At 44.1% G+C, this 19,068-nt stretch overlaps 1 protein-coding gene across 2 annotated transcripts in view; it reads right to left on the bottom strand.

Annotated features, from left to right (window-relative positions):
• Window positions 1-19,068, bottom strand: part of Slco5a1 (solute carrier organic anion transporter family member 5A1) — a 102,655-nt gene that overhangs the window by 65,245 nt on the left and 18,342 nt on the right. For both annotated transcript variants that reach the window (XM_021643864.2, XM_060385846.1), the window contains exon 3: window positions 1,467-1,599. In XM_021643864.2, coding sequence (XP_021499539.1) covers window positions 1,467-1,599 — 133 coding nt within the window. The remainder of the gene's footprint in view (window positions 1-1,466; window positions 1,600-19,068) is intronic.

Raw genomic sequence — 19,068 nt, 5'->3', positions numbered from 1 at the left:
TATATGACACATGTAATTGCTAATACAAAAATATTGTTTCGCCATAAGATGAAAATCTGTCAGTATAGACCTGCTATGGATCCTGCAACATGAACTCAGGACAACAATATTTTTAGTTAGTGGCTTTGCTGTCATGAAGAAATAACCTGTTTTACTGAAGCTGAGGACTGTGAAGAACTAAAACTTAAATCTGGCTATGCAGGTAAATAGTGCACCACCTAATATTGAGAGTCCTGAGCATCACTTCTATGGCAGGACTCTTAACGTCTAGCAAGTGAGGGAACAGCTAAGTGTACAGCCCATCTTAGGAAAACAAACTATTCCCCAAAAGAAAAGATGTTCGCAGAGGGGAGCAAAGGAAAAGGGGGGCTGGAGATCGAGCCAGAGAGGGCACGCACTTTTTAGTCTTGTCAGCGTCATACCGACCAGAGTCACCAGGAAAGGACTGTCAGCTGGAGAATTGCCTCCCTCAGACTGGTGGGCACTTTCTCTGTCCATGATGGTTTTGAGGGGACCCAGCGTACTGCGGGTGGCAGGTAAAGCTGTAAGCTGAGTGAGCCAGGAGGAGCATGTCAACAAGCAGCATGCCTCCGTGTTTTCTGCTTCAAGCTCCTGCCTTAAGAGTTTCTGTCTTAGCTTCTCTCAATGGAACTGCAAACTGACACAAATCTTTTGTTCACCACCACTACCACCCCCCAAGTTAGTTTTGATCAGTGTTTTATCACAGCAACAAAAACCTAAGTAGAACAGAAAGCACTTTTTTTTCTCTCTCTCTAAAACAGAAAAAAAGATAACGGGAGATATGGTTTAAGCAGCTTCCCAGGAAAGTCCCCTCGGGGTCACAGATGTCCTCTTCGCATACTCTGCTTTAGACACAGTAGCCCAAACACCTCTGTGTTCGTTTCCTGTTGCTGACATCACAAGCTATCCCACGTGGAGCAACTTCCACAACACAAGCGGAACAGCTCCAACAACACACTGGATCAGCTCCCAGTTCTGGGCTCGCATCTACACATCTGAAAATCCAGGCTGAGGAAGAGCCCTTTTTTCCTTTCTAACTTCGAGAGGCCCCGCCTGTATTCTTCAGTTCACAGCCCTTCCTCCGTTTGCAAAGTGAACTTCCATGATCTCCACTCTAATCAGCAGATCTTCTGAATCTGGGTGTTTCTCTCCCTCTTCACCTAAGATACTCCTCCCCTCTCCCCCCCCCCCAATAATTACTAATTTGATCCCTTCTTCAAAGTCCTCTCACCACATAAGGTCCCATATTCATGAGCTCTGGAGATAAAGAAATGCTGGTTTGTTTGTTTGTTTGTTTTTGGGGGGGGAGGTTATCCTGCCTGCCAACTGTTACAGGTAAAATCTCCACACGTTTTCCCTCTTTGCTGGAGAGATTATACCTACAGAGAACTACTGACTGGCCGCCTGTAGTAAGAGATGGGATGCAAAATGTGGGAGACACTCACCAGTTTCCGATGAAACGAGGGTCGTTCTGGTCAAGGTGAACGGGGTTTCTGGGATCGACATAAAAGCCAATGAGCAGCCCACCCAGCAGGTACCCTACTGCAGGGCCAAGTGCTCCCATGACGTACATGATGGCTGAGGAGACAGAAGGGGAAGGTGACAGATAGCAACATCACACAGAGCTGAACGTTCTCTGCCCTTACTGTCACGCTGAGTATGTCACAGCTGCGTTCACTGGCTGTCACTGGCTGTCTTCTGACACGCTCACTATGACCTCAGCCTCCACGCTTTGCCCTTTCCTGCGCGGGTGCCTATTGCCTTCTTTCAGCATCAGAGTCACTTATGGAGCTTTGCAGTTGCTTCCGTTTGACTTTAAGATGTGATTCCAAGCCCCACCTCAGAACCACCAGATTAAAACTTCTTTTTTAATATTAGCATATGTTGACTGTGTATAATAATGCATTTCATTGTGACATTTCATGCATGATGTGTTTTTATTATAGTCACGCCCCTTACCTCTTCTGTTCCCTTCATGCCAACCCCCTCCTCTTCCCACCTAGTCCCTCCACTACTTTACTTACATGCCTTTATTTATTTTTTTATGACTTCATAAGTTTCATCGGGGTTGCTTACAGGGTCCTGGGTGAGGGATTTAAATTCAATTTTTGAGAGAAGTGTCCCAAGCTAGTTAATGAGACCATCGTTGGCTAACCAGGGAAAAGGGAAGGGAAGAGAAGGGGAGGGGACAGGAGGGCAAGAGAGGGGAGGGAAGGACAGGAGAGGGAAGGGAAGAGAAGAGAAGGGGCGGACAAGAGGGGAAGGAAGGAGAGGGGAGGGGACAGGAGAGGGAAGGAAAGGAAGGGAAGGGAAGGGAAGGGAAGGGAAGGGAAGGGAAGGGAAGGGAAGGGAAGGGAAGGGAAGGGAAGGGAAGGGAAGGGAAGGGAAGGGAAGGGAAAGGAAAAGGAAAAGGAAAATGGAAAAGAAAGAAAAGGAAATATCCTCCAAGAAGAAAAACAATGGGTATTATTTGTCACCTTGGAAGATTGTAGCAAGATGACAAATTTGGGGGGCAGAGTTGTCCTGAAGGCTGGATTCGGTTGAACTGGCAGGCATTGTTCAAGTGCCCACCACCTACTAATATTTTTGCTAACTACCATTTTACAATCAAATAACATATTAGAATCTATTCAGTTCATTGCTAATTGAGGAAGCTTACTTTAAAAAATATAAACATCCCTAAATGACACTACTTAGAAGGTCTAAGTGGGAAACATCAACCACAGATGGACCAGAAAATAGTTTGTTAAAACCCATCTAAACAGCCAGGTCAGGATGTCTCACTGTACAGGAATAACAAACACCGGGGTTAAGCGTTTCTCGTTTCTACCAGTGTTGTAACCACCAAACAGATAGGATGTTTAAACACCTAAACGGCAGACGGTCACCAGAAAATTATCAGAATGGCTTCGCTCTACTTTATTCTCTACACCTGAATAAATGTTGACCTCGTCGCTGCTGTTAAGGTCGTGGACGAGACCACGACTGCAATTCAACACCTTCTCTCACCTTTCACAGTGAGAGAAATTACAAATATAAATCACAGTACTCGCTGAACAGAACCATCCACAGAACGAAGCACGACTGTGGGTGCTTCCATCCCCAGTGAGAGTGGAGAACGGAGATGAGCCTCGGATAAGCAGCACTCCTCCAGAAGCATGTTTTTCATAGATAAAATTGGGATTTTTTACAAACCCCTTGATAATAGCCCCGTCTACAGCCTCTACTGTCAATCAAAAACAGGAAGCACTTCTTTAAGGTATGGGCGGTCGTGCATGCACAGGAAGGTAAAATTAATGTTTACCACTCCGAGCAAGCCACACCCACATAGAACTTAACACTGTATTGAGGCCAAAGCGGGACATAAGCCACCATCCCCAAACAATTCTGCTGTGGGAGAAGCTGTCTTGCACACACAGACCCGGAAGGGGTACTGTGGCCTTGCCGTTTACACCTGGACGCATGGCATGGACGAGTGAAGAAGAGCACGTGTGTACAGCAAGCCCACACAATTGCTCAGGGGATGGAGAATCCATCAGAGAACAGTCACCGGAAGACCTCAGCTACTCTATAAACTAAAGCTGAAACTTTTAAAATCCAGGGACTTAATAAGAAACATTTGCTCTTACTTCGCAGTAAGCACATGAAGTCCAACAGAATCACATATGCACACATATGCTCATGCACATACATGCACACGCATGTACATACGCACAGCACATGCACATGTGCACACGAATGCACTTGAACATACACACTCATGCACTCACTCAAGTACACACACAACACACATATGCACACACTTCTGCCTTTGCCAAGCTCCCCCTCCCTAGCCAGGGTTTTCTCCGAGCCTCACAGCCTTCTTGAAACTGGAATGGATTTCCGAGCCATCATTGATCTGTCATGTATCGACTTCTGCCTCTAAGTCTGCTCCCCGCCTCCAGCTTCTCACTGCTCTTTGCATATAGCTCCTGGTGTTCCCACTGGGCCAGGACTTAACCTTCTCAGCTGCCTCATGCGACCATCACTAATCTCAAAAAAGACCTGATGCAGACAATGAGCTATAAATGCGAGTTAGGTCCAGGCTCAGAATCGGGGCTTGCACCTAAAACCACAGACTCATCCTTAGGTCCTTAGATGCCTACTGAACCCAGCATGGGACACAGTAATGGAAGGGCACCTCTGCCTCTGCGGATGCTTAGTGACACAGCTACAGGAGACAAGAAAGCAACCCACACTCCTCGGCAGCCATACCAGCTCTCATTCTGATTACATTCAAGTTCCTGGAAGACTGCCAACACACTCCATTGTATCAGGGCCCCAAATTTAAAGAAAATGTTCCTTCCCTCGTTCCTTCCACTCACCAGTACAGACAGGGATAAGGGCCCTTTATTCTCAGTTATTTTGAGAAGTGATTCTTTCCCCCTTTTAAAAGATTCAATTACTTTGACACAGACCTGACAGCAAAAGACCAGCTGCCACAGCAGTAGGGGAACAGTCTGTCACTTGCTAAGGCAACCAGGGAGCATCTCGGGTCATGAAGGAGAGGGGCAAAGAAGGCCTTAAATAGATTCCTTGCTTCTCCTGCTAGCAGCAGCCACTGGTTCACATCAAGAACCATCCTGTGCCTTTTCCTCCTACTGGGCTGCCTTGTCCAGCCTCATAGGAAGGTTTGTGCCTAGTCTTATTGTAACTTGTTAGGCCATGTTCGGTTGATATCGATGGGAGGCCTGATCTTTTCTGGAGAGACATAGAGGAGTGGAACTTGGGGAGAGGAGAGAGGAGAAGAAAAGACTGGGATGAGAGGAGGGACGTGAAACTGAGGTGAGGATATCATATATGAGAGAAGAACAAATGAATACATTAATTTCAAAAAGAGTTGTCCCATAGAAATCTGAAAATTGTTTAGGGTGTAACTTGTCCTCTCAAAGATAACGTGCAAGAATCCATTTGCCCTTAATTAGTATCTGGGGCCTAGACGGAGGCTTGTCCAGGTGCTGTGACTTCAAAGCGTCAATGTGGCCACCTGTGAGTATGCACAACCTGTGGCCAAGGACAGGCCCCAAAGACAGCTGTCAGGAAGGCTGAGAAAGGTTAGCCCATTTTTCAATTTTTTTCCCCGCTCTCAAAGTACCTCGATTTTTATTAGTGAGCTAGGAGAAAGGAAGAAGGAAACAAATCGACAGTTTTATAAAAAGGTAAGAATGAGTTCTCTAATAATTCAAACAGCAACTGCACAAAGCTCATCAAAAGACTAGTGAAAAATATGAGAGAGAGAGAATGCCAACAGTAAAATGTGAAGCTAACCGGTAGCCAACAGAGAGCGGACTAGCGACTCTTACAGGTACCTGGTGCAGCCCTGTGCAGGCAACCTCTTAACGTGCTGATGCACGTGGGTGCAGGTATGTCCCTTGAGGTTTGAGACCGCCTCGTGTCTTCCAGCCTGACTTTCAGCTGGAGAGCTGAAGACAGCTTTGCGGTCCCAAGTATCCACATTCCCCTGATGCTCCCGCTTGAGTCATGCAAGGCATGCTGGGCACGTACGCCACCACCTGAGCTCCAGCCCAAAGACAGCGTTCATCATTATGCTCTGTACATAGGGAGACACAGGCGACAGCCGTAGCAGGGAGACCAAGTAAACAGAGGGACGGAGAGTGGCTGTTAATATCAATAGTTAGGAAAAGCTTTTTACCTTGGGAAAGTACTTGTCCCTAAAGTGTGAGTGAAAATAAAGAATACAAAGTACTTTGACAGTGTGGTTATATGTTTTCCAGAAACATAAACTTAAATTAAAAATGCAAATTTTTTAAAAATCAATATACGTAAATAAAGTTTAAAAAACAAGTTCATAAAAGCCAGGCGTGATTGTGCACGCACCCTTAATCCCAGCACTCAGGGAGGTAGAGGCAGGCAGATCTCTGTGAGTTCAAGGCCAGCCTGATCTACAAAGTGAGTCCAGGACAGCCAAACCTACACAGGGAAACCCTGACTTGAAAGAATAAAAAAGTTCATAGAGGTAATAAACAAGTTTGGAAAGAGTGAAAGATACAGATGAATATTAAAATCTACTATATATATATGATATGTATTTTATATATATATGCAATGATCAGGAGCTCAATACCATTTTCAAGGGCATCAAAAATATAAGAATGCAAAGTATGTTGGAGCATATGTATTATATATGTTACATACACTATATGTATCTACACAGACATACACAGTGAGCGGTGACAAGATGGTTCAGTAAATAAAACTGCCTTCTACCCAAGCCCAATGACCTGAGTTCAATCCCTGGAACCTACACCAAAACGCCAGATGCAGCAGCCTGCTTTTGTAACCCCAGCACTCTACAGTGAGATGAGAAACAGAGACACAGGCCTGGAGACTTGTGACCTGGCCTGAATTACATAGCAAGGCAGAAACCAGAGAGACCCTGCTCCAAACCAAAGTGGAAGGAGAGAAAAGATATATACTTTATTCATGGCTTGGAATGGTCAATGTTGGTAAGCCTTCAATTCTCCCAAAATTGGTATATAAATGCAATGTGATTCCAGACAAAATCCCAACAGTGTTTTTGCAGTATCTGACAAACTCATTCTAAATTTTGTATAAAATACAAAGGACAGGAAACCTCCAGTAATTCAGGTGGAAAATCTAGACACTTCAAGATTTTTACATGTCACTCTTGGGCCAGTGTGATACAGGCCCACATAGAGACATATAAAGCCAGGAGATGGAAAATAAAATGTAAAGACAGACCAAAATAACCGTGTATACAACTAACTGGCTTTTGACCAAGACACAAACATAATTCCCTGGAAAGGGAACAGTATTCTTAAGAAACAAAGTTGAAACCAGTAGATCGGCACAATTCAAACCAAGACAAATCATAGAGTGAAACATTTAAAGCCTGGGATAGTCAAAGCTTAGGAGGAGATAACTGGGGAACATATAATTGAGCAGAAACATTACAAAGAAGACTGTGGGTGGCAATCAAGAACATGGAAATGTTCGGGATCTTCGGTCAGGAAAACACACACGAATTATTTACTTTTCCGTTGCAGTGATAAAACTCTCTGTCAGGCAACCAGAAGGAAGCGCTTATGCTCCCAGGGAAAGCCTGTCTTGGGGGAGGCATGGCAGCAGTGGGGCAGAGCAAAAAGCTGGGAGCTCGCTCCTTCAACCACAAGAACTGAAGCAGAGAGGTGGAGGGGAGGGGACGTGGGCTACCTCCAAAGCCCAGGGATGTGCTTCCTCCAGAAGCCCCACCTCCTAAACCTCCCCAAATAGCGCCTCCACTCTGCCACCACGTGTCCCTGCATCAGCCTAGAGGGAACATTTCTCACTCAAACACTACAACACATTAAAAGCCACAATTAAATACTATGAAAATAAAGTTAAACAGCAAGCACCTGTTCAGATGGTAAAAATCCCAAGATAGTAAAGTAACTAGAATGCTTACATGATGCTGTAGGAACATAAAATGGTACAGTTGCTCTAACACTCTGGTGGAGTCCTCGTGAACTAAATACATACCTCATGGACGATACTCCTTGCGTTTTGTTTTTCCACACAAGAAATAAAAGCACATATGCGTACTAGAAACAACCAAAGTGTCCATCTCAAAGAGAAGAGGAAAGTTACAAACGTTTCTTACACCACAATGCTGGTTATCATCACGGAGGAATGTTTAGTGACGTACACTAAAACCTGGATACATTTCAAGGTAAGTGAAAGAAAGACATTTTAAAAACACGTCTTACGTGATTTAACGTAGGAAATTCTAGGTAACTCAAGCTGGTCCCTAGTAATAAAGGCATATCTGTGGCTGAGGACCATGTTAAAAGACACACAAGGAGGCTTTTCATAATACTGGATATGTTCACGGACAATTTCCATGAGTATGAGGCTGTCAAATCTTTTCAAACTGTATGTTTATTTATATCCATAATTATTTTAAGTCAATTTTTAAAACTTTTTTCTCCCTTATTTCAGTTGACTTACGTGTAGTGTTTTGCCAGTATGTAGGTCTATCTATGTACCATGTGGGTACAGTGCCTAACGAGAGCAGAAAAGGGCATCGGGTTCCCTGGAACTAGAGATGGAAAAGATCATTTTCTGTCTGGGAATGCTGCTCAGTTGCTAAGAGTGCTTGCCTAGCATACACGAAGCCCTGGATCCCGTCCCGAGCACCACATAAACTGGCCATGATGATATGTACCTGTAATCCCAGCACGCAGGAAGTAGGGGCTGGAAGAGCAGAAGTTCAAGGCCAGCTCGGGGCGCCAAGTCCTAGGGAAGTTGAGGAGCATCTAGCAAGTGGTACAGTTTTAGGACCAGGGCAAAGCCTGCCCTTGTTCCAATTAGGATCGAGTGTCTTCAAACTACAAAACAGTGGTGAAAACTTAATAAGTAGCACCCAAGTGTCTATGGCTGAAGAAAGTATAAGAACTGGGACTTTCTAAATGTTTTTGGAAGAAATCATAAGAGCATCCTCAGTGAAAAGGAAGCTCGTTCAGATTTCCATCCGTCTCCAGTGTTATCACTAATTGGCTGCCATGGGATGGCAGGAAAAGACGCATTATCTGAAAAACACATTCTAAGTATGTTGCATGACATTTTCTCCAGTAATTACAGGGAACACTCAGCAAAGCACTCCAGATGTTTAATTTGCCTCTTGGGAAGATTAAGTCACTGCCAGGAAACCCCTTCCAGGTAAACAGGCACAGAGTGACACAGCCGAAGCGCCATCTCCATGGGAACACCTAGGCACAAGTGGAGTGATGTCATGTGCAAATATTGCTACAGGCTGCTGGTAGTTAGTCAGCGCCCACAGTTATGGAGAGGACAGCATTATAATCCTAAAAGCTAATGTTGGACCTTTATTAGTGTAAGATCATAAGACTTCAAATGTGTCTCCTCAGTTATCTTCAGAACAGCATATATTTAACTATTCCAATTTAAAACATTTCCTTCGTAAACCCTTCACTTTGTTAGTCAGGGAGTTTTCTTAAGCTAATACACCTAATCTTTTAGCATTTCCTAGTGATATAGTAAAGATGGCAAATGACCAAACGAATACCTAGGATTTTATTTTAAAATAAAAAATAAGGGCAAAGAGATAGCTCAATTGATAAAACGCATGCCTAGGATGTACAAAGCTCTGAGTTTCATCCCTAACTTCATTCCTGAACACATAGTAAGTTCACAGCCAGCCTGGGATACATGTCTCAAAAAAACATGTGATTAAAATAATACGCAGTATTCCATGGTCAATGACCACTCAACCCAACATTCAAGTGGCTCATAAGAACTCAGACTACTGTATCAGATGTCCATGTAGGTCTATTTGGGAAACTAGTTCTGGGATCCCATAAAATTACTCGATCTCACTGGTTAAGAGTGGATTATAAATTTTCTGCTTCTGTTAGAAGCAAAGCTTAATTTCTGTGGCAGAGGAACGCACAAACAACGCAAGAGTGCCTGGCAAGGCAATCCTTTTTTGTAAAAGAGGTATACCAGAACTCAAAGTAGGCCATCAGCACCCTGTAGCCAAAATAGCTCCCATCTTTTATTCCTGATGTTGGTGGTGAGCTTGGTCTCATCTCATTGGAGGAAGGTTGACTTTTCAATCTAAGGTGATTGACTAATCAGCACAAAGGGAAAGGTTCAGGAAATATGAGTTAGTCGGGCTAACTACCTCAGATTGAAAAAGTAAAGCCATTTCTCACACTTCCAACAGTTACTGAGGCAAGAAAAAGCAGAGAAGGACCAGTATCAGTATCAGCTGTAACAATGATTATTATTATTATTATTACGGTTTCTATCATCACCTTTAACTCCACAGTTACAGTCTGGGTCTGTAAATGATCTTAGAGTAGTTTCAGAGCCACCAAAGAATGATGACAATAAACAATGGTATATACGCATTTCATGGTCAAGTGTATGTCATCATTACCAAAGTCTATAAATATGGAAGTTTCACATCTGATTTTCTAATAACCAGAATTTTCATTTACTCACAACCCCCTGTTGTCCAATCATTAGTCTATCCGTCGTTATAAAACTTAGCTATGCTTTGTATGGAGCTTTTTGCTCTGGTCATAACAAGCTGCCATTCTTGGACTGTGCTCTTGTTGCCATAGCAACTAGACTGGGCTAATAGAGTAGTGGCCGGGTCTTTGATAATGGCAGTACAGCTATAGACTCTTTCTAGGAAAGGTCAGGAGACCTAGCCTGGGATTCCAGCTATTACTCTCCCTGTGCACCTCTGCAAGTGACCCTAAAACGCTTTCACCCGGCCACAGTTCTCAAAATGTAAGTTTAATTAGTTCTTACTTTATAAAGGAACTAGCCTTTGAAATGCTAAGAAATATATACCCAAGTCCCAAGATTAATAAGGCATGAAATGCAACCCATTGTCTTCCTAAGTCCAAGCATTCACACTTTACTGTATCCTGAGTGATCTGAATAAATCCATGAATGAGATAATACCTTGAGCCCAACAAACATCGAATTCAAATCATAAAAAGCAATCAACCTACCATTAGCACCCTCCCAAGAGGAAGACAGCAATCTGTACAATGGAGAAATCATGCATAAGGAATGTCAACACCAAGCCATTGTCTTTCATACAGAAAATCCTGAATTATCACACAAGCAGTTACAATCTTCACCGCAAAAGCATCTTAGAGATATTTTTTTTCATGAATTTGTAATATTACATTTTCCAGTTTACTTATTTGCTCTTGGGGACATTTCCAGAATTGTCTCACCGAGAAAGCATTCATTCTGGGAACCGGTTAGAAAGAATAGAGCTGTCATGAAATATTTAACAGTTCAAAATGGGACGTTAACAGTTCTAAAAGTACCGAAGGAGCTAGCATGAAAAATGTCAGCTGTGAACACCAGAATTTGCTCTTTGGAAGAAACACCAAGAATGGCCTAAATCCAGTGACATCCCAGACCAAGGTAGCACCTCTAGCCATCTCAATCTATTCTCAACACACAGATAGCCTCTGCTCTGTGAACTCCACAATCCAGACAATTCCCTTCAGCTTCCCTTTGGCAAATCTCATTGATGGCAAATATGGTGCCAAAGGATGGAGGGACACTGACTATGAGGATTAAAAATAATTCTAAGCAGGACATGATGGGAGGCAGAGGCAGGCAGGTCTCTGTGAGTTCGAGACCAGCCTGGTCACATACTGAGTTTCAAAGCAGACAGCTACATAGTGAGACCATCTCAGAAAAAAATAAAAATACTAAACCTAAGTTGTACCTGGCAGGCTTCAGTACTTAAAAAGCAACATTTAACTCATGCCAGCACCAGCTCTTTGTAGCTGCCATGTGTTCACAGCTGAATGAAAGGGGTTTTTGTAACGTACCCATCAGAAAGAAATTCTGGAAATGACCAAATATTCATCCCTCCCAGAAGAGTTGCCTTGGGACAGCAAAATGGCTCAGAGTATAAGAGGGAACAAGTCAGGAGCCTGACACAGAGGACCTCGGAAAGGCTCTGCCCTGCAGACTATCAATGCAGACGCTGAGACTTATGGCCAGCCTTTGGGCAGAGTGCAGGGAATCTTATGAAAGAAGTGGAAAACAGTAAGATCTGGAGAGGACAGGAACTCCACAAGGAGAGCAACAGAACCAAAACATATGAGCACAGGGGTCTTTCCTGAGACTGATGCTCCAACTAAGGACCATGCCTGGAGATAACCTAAGACCCCTGCACAGATGTAGCTCATGGCAGTTCAGTCTCCAAGTGGGTTCCATAGTAATGGGAACAGGGACTGCCTCTGACATGAACTGATTGGCCTGCTCTTTAATCAACCCCCCTGACGGGGAAGCAGCCTTACCAGGGCACCGAGGAAGACAATGCACCCACTCCTGATGAGACCTAATAGACATGGATCAGAAGGAAGGAAAAGAAGACCTCCCCTATCAGTGGACTTGGGGAGGGGCATGCGTGCAGAGGGGAGAGGAAGGGAGGGATTGGGATGGGAGGAGGGAGTGAGCCACAGGTGGGATACAAAGTAAATAAAGTGTAATTAATAAAGAATTTTTTAAAAAAGCAATTGTCGCTGTGCCCAACAACCCGAGTTTGAGAACCGAAATTCCCATGATGGAAGTCAAGAACTGACTCCACAAGTTGTCTTCTGCTCTCCCCATGCACGATGGCACACCCAAACGCTCACACCCACACTTGTGCATAGACACACTAAATAAATTCTAAAAATGGAGAAATGGAGAAATAGAGAAATATAAATATTGAAATAGAAAAGGAGAAATAGAGAAAAAAAGGGGGCCAACAGGATGGCTCAACAGATAGACACTATGTCAAGCCTGATGACTTGAGGTCAGTTCCTGGCCCCACACGGAGGAAGAGAGACCCGACTCCCTCAGGCTGTCCTCTGACACACACGTGTGTGCACTGCAACACGTAAATGTGCACACAAACAGCTAAGTAAACGTAACAAAGATTTGTTTCTAGTACATGACCTTTTCATAAGTCATCAAGTTTTCACAGACACAAAACAGCAGGAAGATATATATATATATCTATATATAGATATATCTATATATATATATCTATATAAGATATATATATATATATATATATATATATATATATATATATATGTAATCTGTTGGTAGGAATTGAAATTAATATGGCTGTTATGGAAAACAGTGCAGAGATTCCTCAGCAAATCCAAACAGAATAACTATGTGACTCGGTAATCACAATATTGGCTATGTGTCCAAAGGATTTCAAATCCCATGGCAGGTGAATTCTTAAGCTCGTTGCTTGTTGCAGCATCACTCGTAAGAGACAAGCTGTAGATTCAACTTAAGTGTCTATCAGTGGCTTAAAGAGGACAGAGTTTCTTTGCCTCACAGCTTCAGAGATTCCAATCTATCGTCAGTTGATGCTGTATAAGCAGAATATCACAGTGGAGTGTATCGGAAGCAAAGCTGGGAAGCGGGAAGAGAGCACCGGGTGGCAGTGGGAAGCTGGAGAATTGGAGAGTGAAGAGGAAGGAAGGGGAAAGCAGGAGTGGTCTCTAAAGGGCACAGATTCAATGAGCTAACTCCCTCCATTCAACTCCCAAGAGTTCCTCTCCCTTCCAACAATGCCACAGGCTGATGACCAACACAAGGCTGTTAGAAGGCACCGAAGTACCAAACGGTTACACTTCTGAATGAGTTCCTTCCAGCCGCTGACCTTGGGAGAAACCATCAGCTTCATAGACAGCCTTCAGTACAGTAAGCTCTCGTGCTTCCGCACCACCATAATTTACAAGACTGCCTAGACTGCATGATAACATCAAGTCATGTCTACAGGCCCTTAGCCTAAAACCTTAGAGCCATATGTGTCCCGGAACTCAATGGTTCCCCGTTCTACAAGTGTAGTGATTTAATGAGCCATCCTGGTATATGCTTGGAAGACAAGAATGCTGAAAGAAAAGCAGACAGTGGTGGCCAAGTTCCTGAGATTTCAGAGGAGGACAAAGACTCTATCAGGAACTTGGCTTGGGGCCATTTGTGTGATATTTTGTCCAAGAATCTGACTTCATTTTGCCCATATCCTGATAATTTCTTTCTTCCTCCACTCTAAATCTTGTGTGTGTGTGTGTGTGTGTGTGTGTGTGTGTTAGTATAGTGTATGCCTATGCCTCTGTCTGTGTGTGTCTCTGTCTGTGTGTGTCTATCTGTGTCTATGTGTCTGAGTGTGTGTGCTGTGTGCATGTGTGTGTATGTAGATACACGTGCACATGTGTGTGCTTGTGGAGGATTGAAGTTCACTTTGAGCATCTTCCTCGTCATGCTTCATGCTATGTTTGGAGTCAGGGTTTCTCTGAAGCAAGGGCTCCCTGATCGGATACATCCACTCTTCCTCAGAGTTTCAGGTGTTCCCAGCCATGGTGGGGAGGACAAAGCAACACAATCATGGAGAAGAACAAGTACAGAGGGGAAACGACTATGTCGGGCTTTCTCTTTTCCCCTCTGGAATGGTGCTGGCCTCGTTCTGGTCAGATCTTTTCTGCTTAGATAACCCTCTTGGGTGATTTTTACTTAACCTGCCATGCACTTCATAAGCGCATTGAGATGATGGAGAAAGAACTCAGAGGTGTAAGCCGTGCTGACTCAGGTCACAGGTGTGACCCAGCCCTGGCCCCCTCAGGCCCCAACCACATTTTGAAGGAGGTGCTATTGCCAACCTCCCTGACAGTGCAGACTGCCAAATGCAACTGCCTTAAGTTTAAATCCTTAACAAATAGCCCTGTGTCCTCCTCACCCGCCACACTCTGTAGCTGAAGCGATCACGAGGCCGGAAAACACCGACTTCAAGTAATTCCATCTGGTAAAACACTAACATCCAAGAGTTTTATTATTTTTGGTTTGTTTGTTTTATTTAATATTGTTTTCATTCTTTCAAAAAATTCCGAAGAGATCCCTGGATATGGTCCCAGAACTGGTGAGGTGGAAGAGGGAGGACAGGTTACTCGGGGTTTTCCTTAGCTACACAGTGAGTGTGAGACCAGCTTTGGCTACATGAGACCCTAAGCCCCTGCTCCAACCCATCCTGCCCTCCAAAAGAAAAGGAGGCGGGGAGGAAGAAAAAAGAAAGTTCGCCAGAAGCACAGAGGGAAAGAAAAGCCACTGCTAATGAGCATTACTGTTTATATTCGAGGCAGCAATGGGCTGTGCAGGAGTGGAGGAGCTCTCTCACAACATTTTCCCACACAGTTCGTTACCATAGAACTGAGTCTTTATGTGTTTCTTATTTCCTTTACCAACAAGCTTACGATTTAGAATCCCATACCCGCTGACAGACTTTATTTTAATGACTTCTCTGCTAAGGACTGACTCATTTGCAAGCAACAAATAATCTCCACAGAGACACCTGATGAGTTTGATTTTCGTGCGCCTCTCCCGGTGTTTAAAAAAAAAAAAAACTCAGTACCATTGTTCATAGTGCCCTGAGGGACCTCCAGGAGCAGGGAGTACTTGAACCCCAGGACTACAGAGGCAAAACATCAGAGCACAGACCAAAACCTACTTTAGCCCTAAAAAGCCAGGTTCTTGCTCTCTGCCTCCGTCGCCCAGGTCTCTTGAAAGGCACACTTAACACTGACCTACTGCTATTTCCCAAGCGCATATCAAAGCACACCAGCGTCTGAGGTGGCTGTGGGATTAAAAGTTTCCCAGCGGCGCAAATTTGAGAAAGGTAAATATCTTAGTCTTCCCTAGTAAAGTGATACCAGTGCAGCAACGGTGCTCTGGTTTAGGTAAGGGGTGTCCCCACAGTTCCTTGTATTGGAAGCCCAGTCCCCAGTGTGGTGATCTTGAGAAGCATTGGGGGCTGGAGAGATGGCTCAGAGGTTAAGAGCACCGGCTGCTCCTCCAGAGGTCCTGAGTTCATTCCCAGCAGCTACTGGGCGGCTCACAACCATCTACAATGGGATCCAGTGCTCTCTTCAGGCGTGCAGGTGCACACATAGGCAAAGTACTCACGCATATAAAATACATAAAGAAATAAGTCTTTAAAAAAAAAAGAATTGTTAGGACAGTTAGGAGGTGGAAGTGGAAGGTTTTCTGAGGGCATGTGGGACATTGCCCTCTGAAGGGACCCACACAGCTCTTGTGGGGATTCAGTCTCCTTCTGGCATTCTGACTCACCACGAGATCTCTTCCTCTCTCACACACACACTGCCACAGTGACTCCATACACCATGAGGTGACAAGCCAACAAGGCCCTAGCCGGAGCCCGTATGGATTTTTAGCAACTAAAACTATCATTTAAATTGAAAATTTATCATCTCTGAATTACCCAGCTTTGGGTATTTTAAGATATTGATTTTTAATAGACTTAATACAAAGGTTTGAATAAAACCTGGCTGTTGATGAAACCAGGATTTCATTAACTTTTGGGCCCAAGAGTGAGCCTTGTTCTTCCGTTGCCTTCTCTGTCCCATCTCCTGCCATTTTCTACTTCAAGATTAGTCTCCTTTCTAATGTTTCGGCATTTTGTTCAAACGCACCCAACACCTTCTAACCCGAGGCTCTCACACCAAGCTGCTGCCAATTGGGCTGACCTCCTCCTTGAATCTTCCCTGGCCTCCGCTCTTCTAACAAAGTGTCCCCTTTGCTTGGCTTTCCTTCATAACCCTCATCCCCACTGAACACAGCTCCATGCACCTAGTCTCATTTTGTGAGTTTTAGTGCTTATAAGAGAAAATGGTGCTGGCAAAATAAAAACAAACCCCACTTCCTAGGAAACTCCTCTACAATTTAGCCTTTTGACACGACTCTCCATCACGTCACACACCCGCTTATTATCTGTCAAGTGCACTAACCTAGGGGTTCCTGGAGCCGGGAACTCTGCCCTCATGTCACCATAACCCCAGCTATTTAAACACCATCTGCAGATAGCAGGACTGACTTAGTAACTGCTAAGTCAATGAAGACCCACTGCTGCGGTCACCTCACGCTCTGGCCTCCCGTGACACTTGGTCTCTCACTGGGAATGCAGCTTCTCAGGCCCCGCCCTCAGGCTGCTGTCGGAATCCCAGTGTTTGCTGGTGTCAGAGCTCCTGTCATCTTCAGACATCTTCAGGCTGCACCAGCCACAGATTTGTAAAATCCTGTTGTCTGTGAGCAATGCTCTTCAGCTACTCTGAACATCTAAGGGAGGAATGAGCAAATTCCCAGTTTCGTTAGTCCTAGGATTGTCATATACAGCAGCACGCTAGCATACTGATTTCCCTGACAATCGAAATAACACTTTAATTAGTACACAATGTCCCCCTGAGAATTAATCAGCTTACCAGCTACCCCAAAACACTCGAGGGCTAGTTTACCATCTGCTCTAACTTAAAAAAAAAAATCAGTTACCCCAGAACAATTAAAGTCTAACAAAAGTCATGTTCCTCCAAAATAAGAAACATTCACAACACACGAGCGCGCACACACAAACATATACAGATATACAAACACAATCTTTCTCATCCCAAGACAATCATTTGGTTATACTGCCAATGATAATGCAAAAAAAATTGATTAATGTTAATATAAAGAAACACTCACGAGAATAACATTTTGTCGCTTTTACTTATTTTCCTTTTCAATAACAAGTTATTGAAGTTAGCAGTTAGCAGTAGGTCAATCTTTTTTTCTTTTCTCACTGGAAGACACTAAGTACATGTCATTAAGACTGTGTACAAACCACAATGACTTCTAGAGCATTCTATACCCTGACAGGAGTACTAGGGCCAAGCATGTCCAGTAAGTCCTGCTTTTCAGCCCCTTCTCCTCATTTGGTCACATGACCCTCTCTCCCTTCTGCTATGGACCAGGCTTTAACGCCCCAGCAGGCGCGCTGCATGATGGGAAACTACTGTGTACTGTTTGGAGGACGGACGGGAGGGCACTTTCCGGTGCAGGTGTTGGGATTTTTGCCTTGTAATGCTGCTACCGTGAACACTGTGAGCTGGCCGGGGAAGCTGAGTGCATCTTTAAAGGGGGGTGTGTACGCGTGCCCGTGCGCGCGTGCGCGTGTGTTCACTTGTGGGCATGTGGAAGACAGAGCTTGTCATTCTGTGAAAGCAAACGTGCAGCTTTTTCACTGTACTTCTGCCTTCTTCCTAACTTTGATTTATTTTGCAATATTTGGTAAAACTGGTTTAAGAGATGATAGCAGGGAAAGCTTTTCTCTTGGGATCTGCGGGTCTATAAGAGCCCAGTGTGAGCCCTGGGGACAGGGAACCAGGAGTACTTCCGCTTGACTATTCCTCCTGGGGCGTGTAGGAAGCTGGGAGCCGTACATATGTGAACACAGACTAGCTGCTGGGACTTGCCCTTGAGAGGTTTTTTTGTTGTTGTTGTTTTGTTTTGTTTTGGTTTTGGTTTTTGTTTGTTTGTTTGTTTGTTTTTTTGTGCTCCTGTGTATATTTCAACGATTCTCTCTTGCTTCGAGCTATATTTTCCAAAGATTGGTTGCTAGCAGCCTGGTAGTGGGAAGGTGTGGCTAGACACTGATAATCTTTTGAAATTCGACTTCTGCTTCAGGGGACAACATTCTCTTTTCCATTTTTCCATGTGAGCTCGGTAATGTGCTGCCAGCCTGCCTGCCTGCCTCCTAAAGCAGGCAAGACCCTGTCTCCAAAATGCTTTCATTCTGATTTTAACAACAATAAGGTAAGAACCTTGTCCATTAAGGAGAAGGGATACCTTGTGAACCGAGCCTTTGACATGACTGCTCTGTATGTGGAGAAAACCTATTTCATCACAAGAAGTACAAGTTTCATAAAAGCACAAGCCATTGATAAGCTTATTAGCACACTGCCAACTAGTTCTTCTTGGTTGGTTGGTTGGTTGGTTGGTTGGTTGGTTGGTTGGTTGGTTGGTTGGTTTAGTTTCTTGACACAAGGCTGGTTTCTTTGTGTAGCTCCGGCTGTCCCGAAACTGACTCTGTAGACCAAGCTGGTCTTGAACTCAGAGATCCGCCTGCCTCCTGCCTGTGCTTCCCAAGTGCTGGCATTAAAGGCATGCCCATCTCTGCCTGATTAATTCATTTCAAAGAAACTAGTGAATTTTTAAATAATATTGGCTCTAAAATGTATATCTAATGAAAATTCCCAACGAAAGGATAGCACATTAGAGACAAAAGATCATAGCAAATTGGGTAATAAAGCTGGCAATGAAATATCTAGCCATTTTAGGGGGAGATGGGGCTTTTATTAAGTACATTAGCAGACACAGTCACCTAAGAGTGGTCTCCTGGGGTCCACTTGGAAACATTAATTCAGATTGACTCACATTAGAACACACAGAAGCCTCACATCAGTAGGAGTAAATTCAAGCAAAGGGTATAATCAAGCAACAATGACTGAGGAGGTGCGGAAGATCCCTGTGGGAAACCACAAATTCAGCAGTTAAGACTGTGCTGTGGCCTTGATAAAAGGATTAATAGCCCTCAAATTAAAATCCCAGAAGATAAAGAAAAGGAGGAAACCCAAGAATGAAAGAGCCATTCAT

Source organism: Meriones unguiculatus, chromosome 6 (assembly GCF_030254825.1).
Source record: "Meriones unguiculatus strain TT.TT164.6M chromosome 6, Bangor_MerUng_6.1, whole genome shotgun sequence".
Lineage (NCBI taxonomy): Eukaryota > Metazoa > Chordata > Mammalia > Rodentia > Muridae > Meriones > Meriones unguiculatus.
Note: the sequence above shows the minus strand (reverse complement) of the source record. Positions and strands in the feature narration are given on the sequence as shown.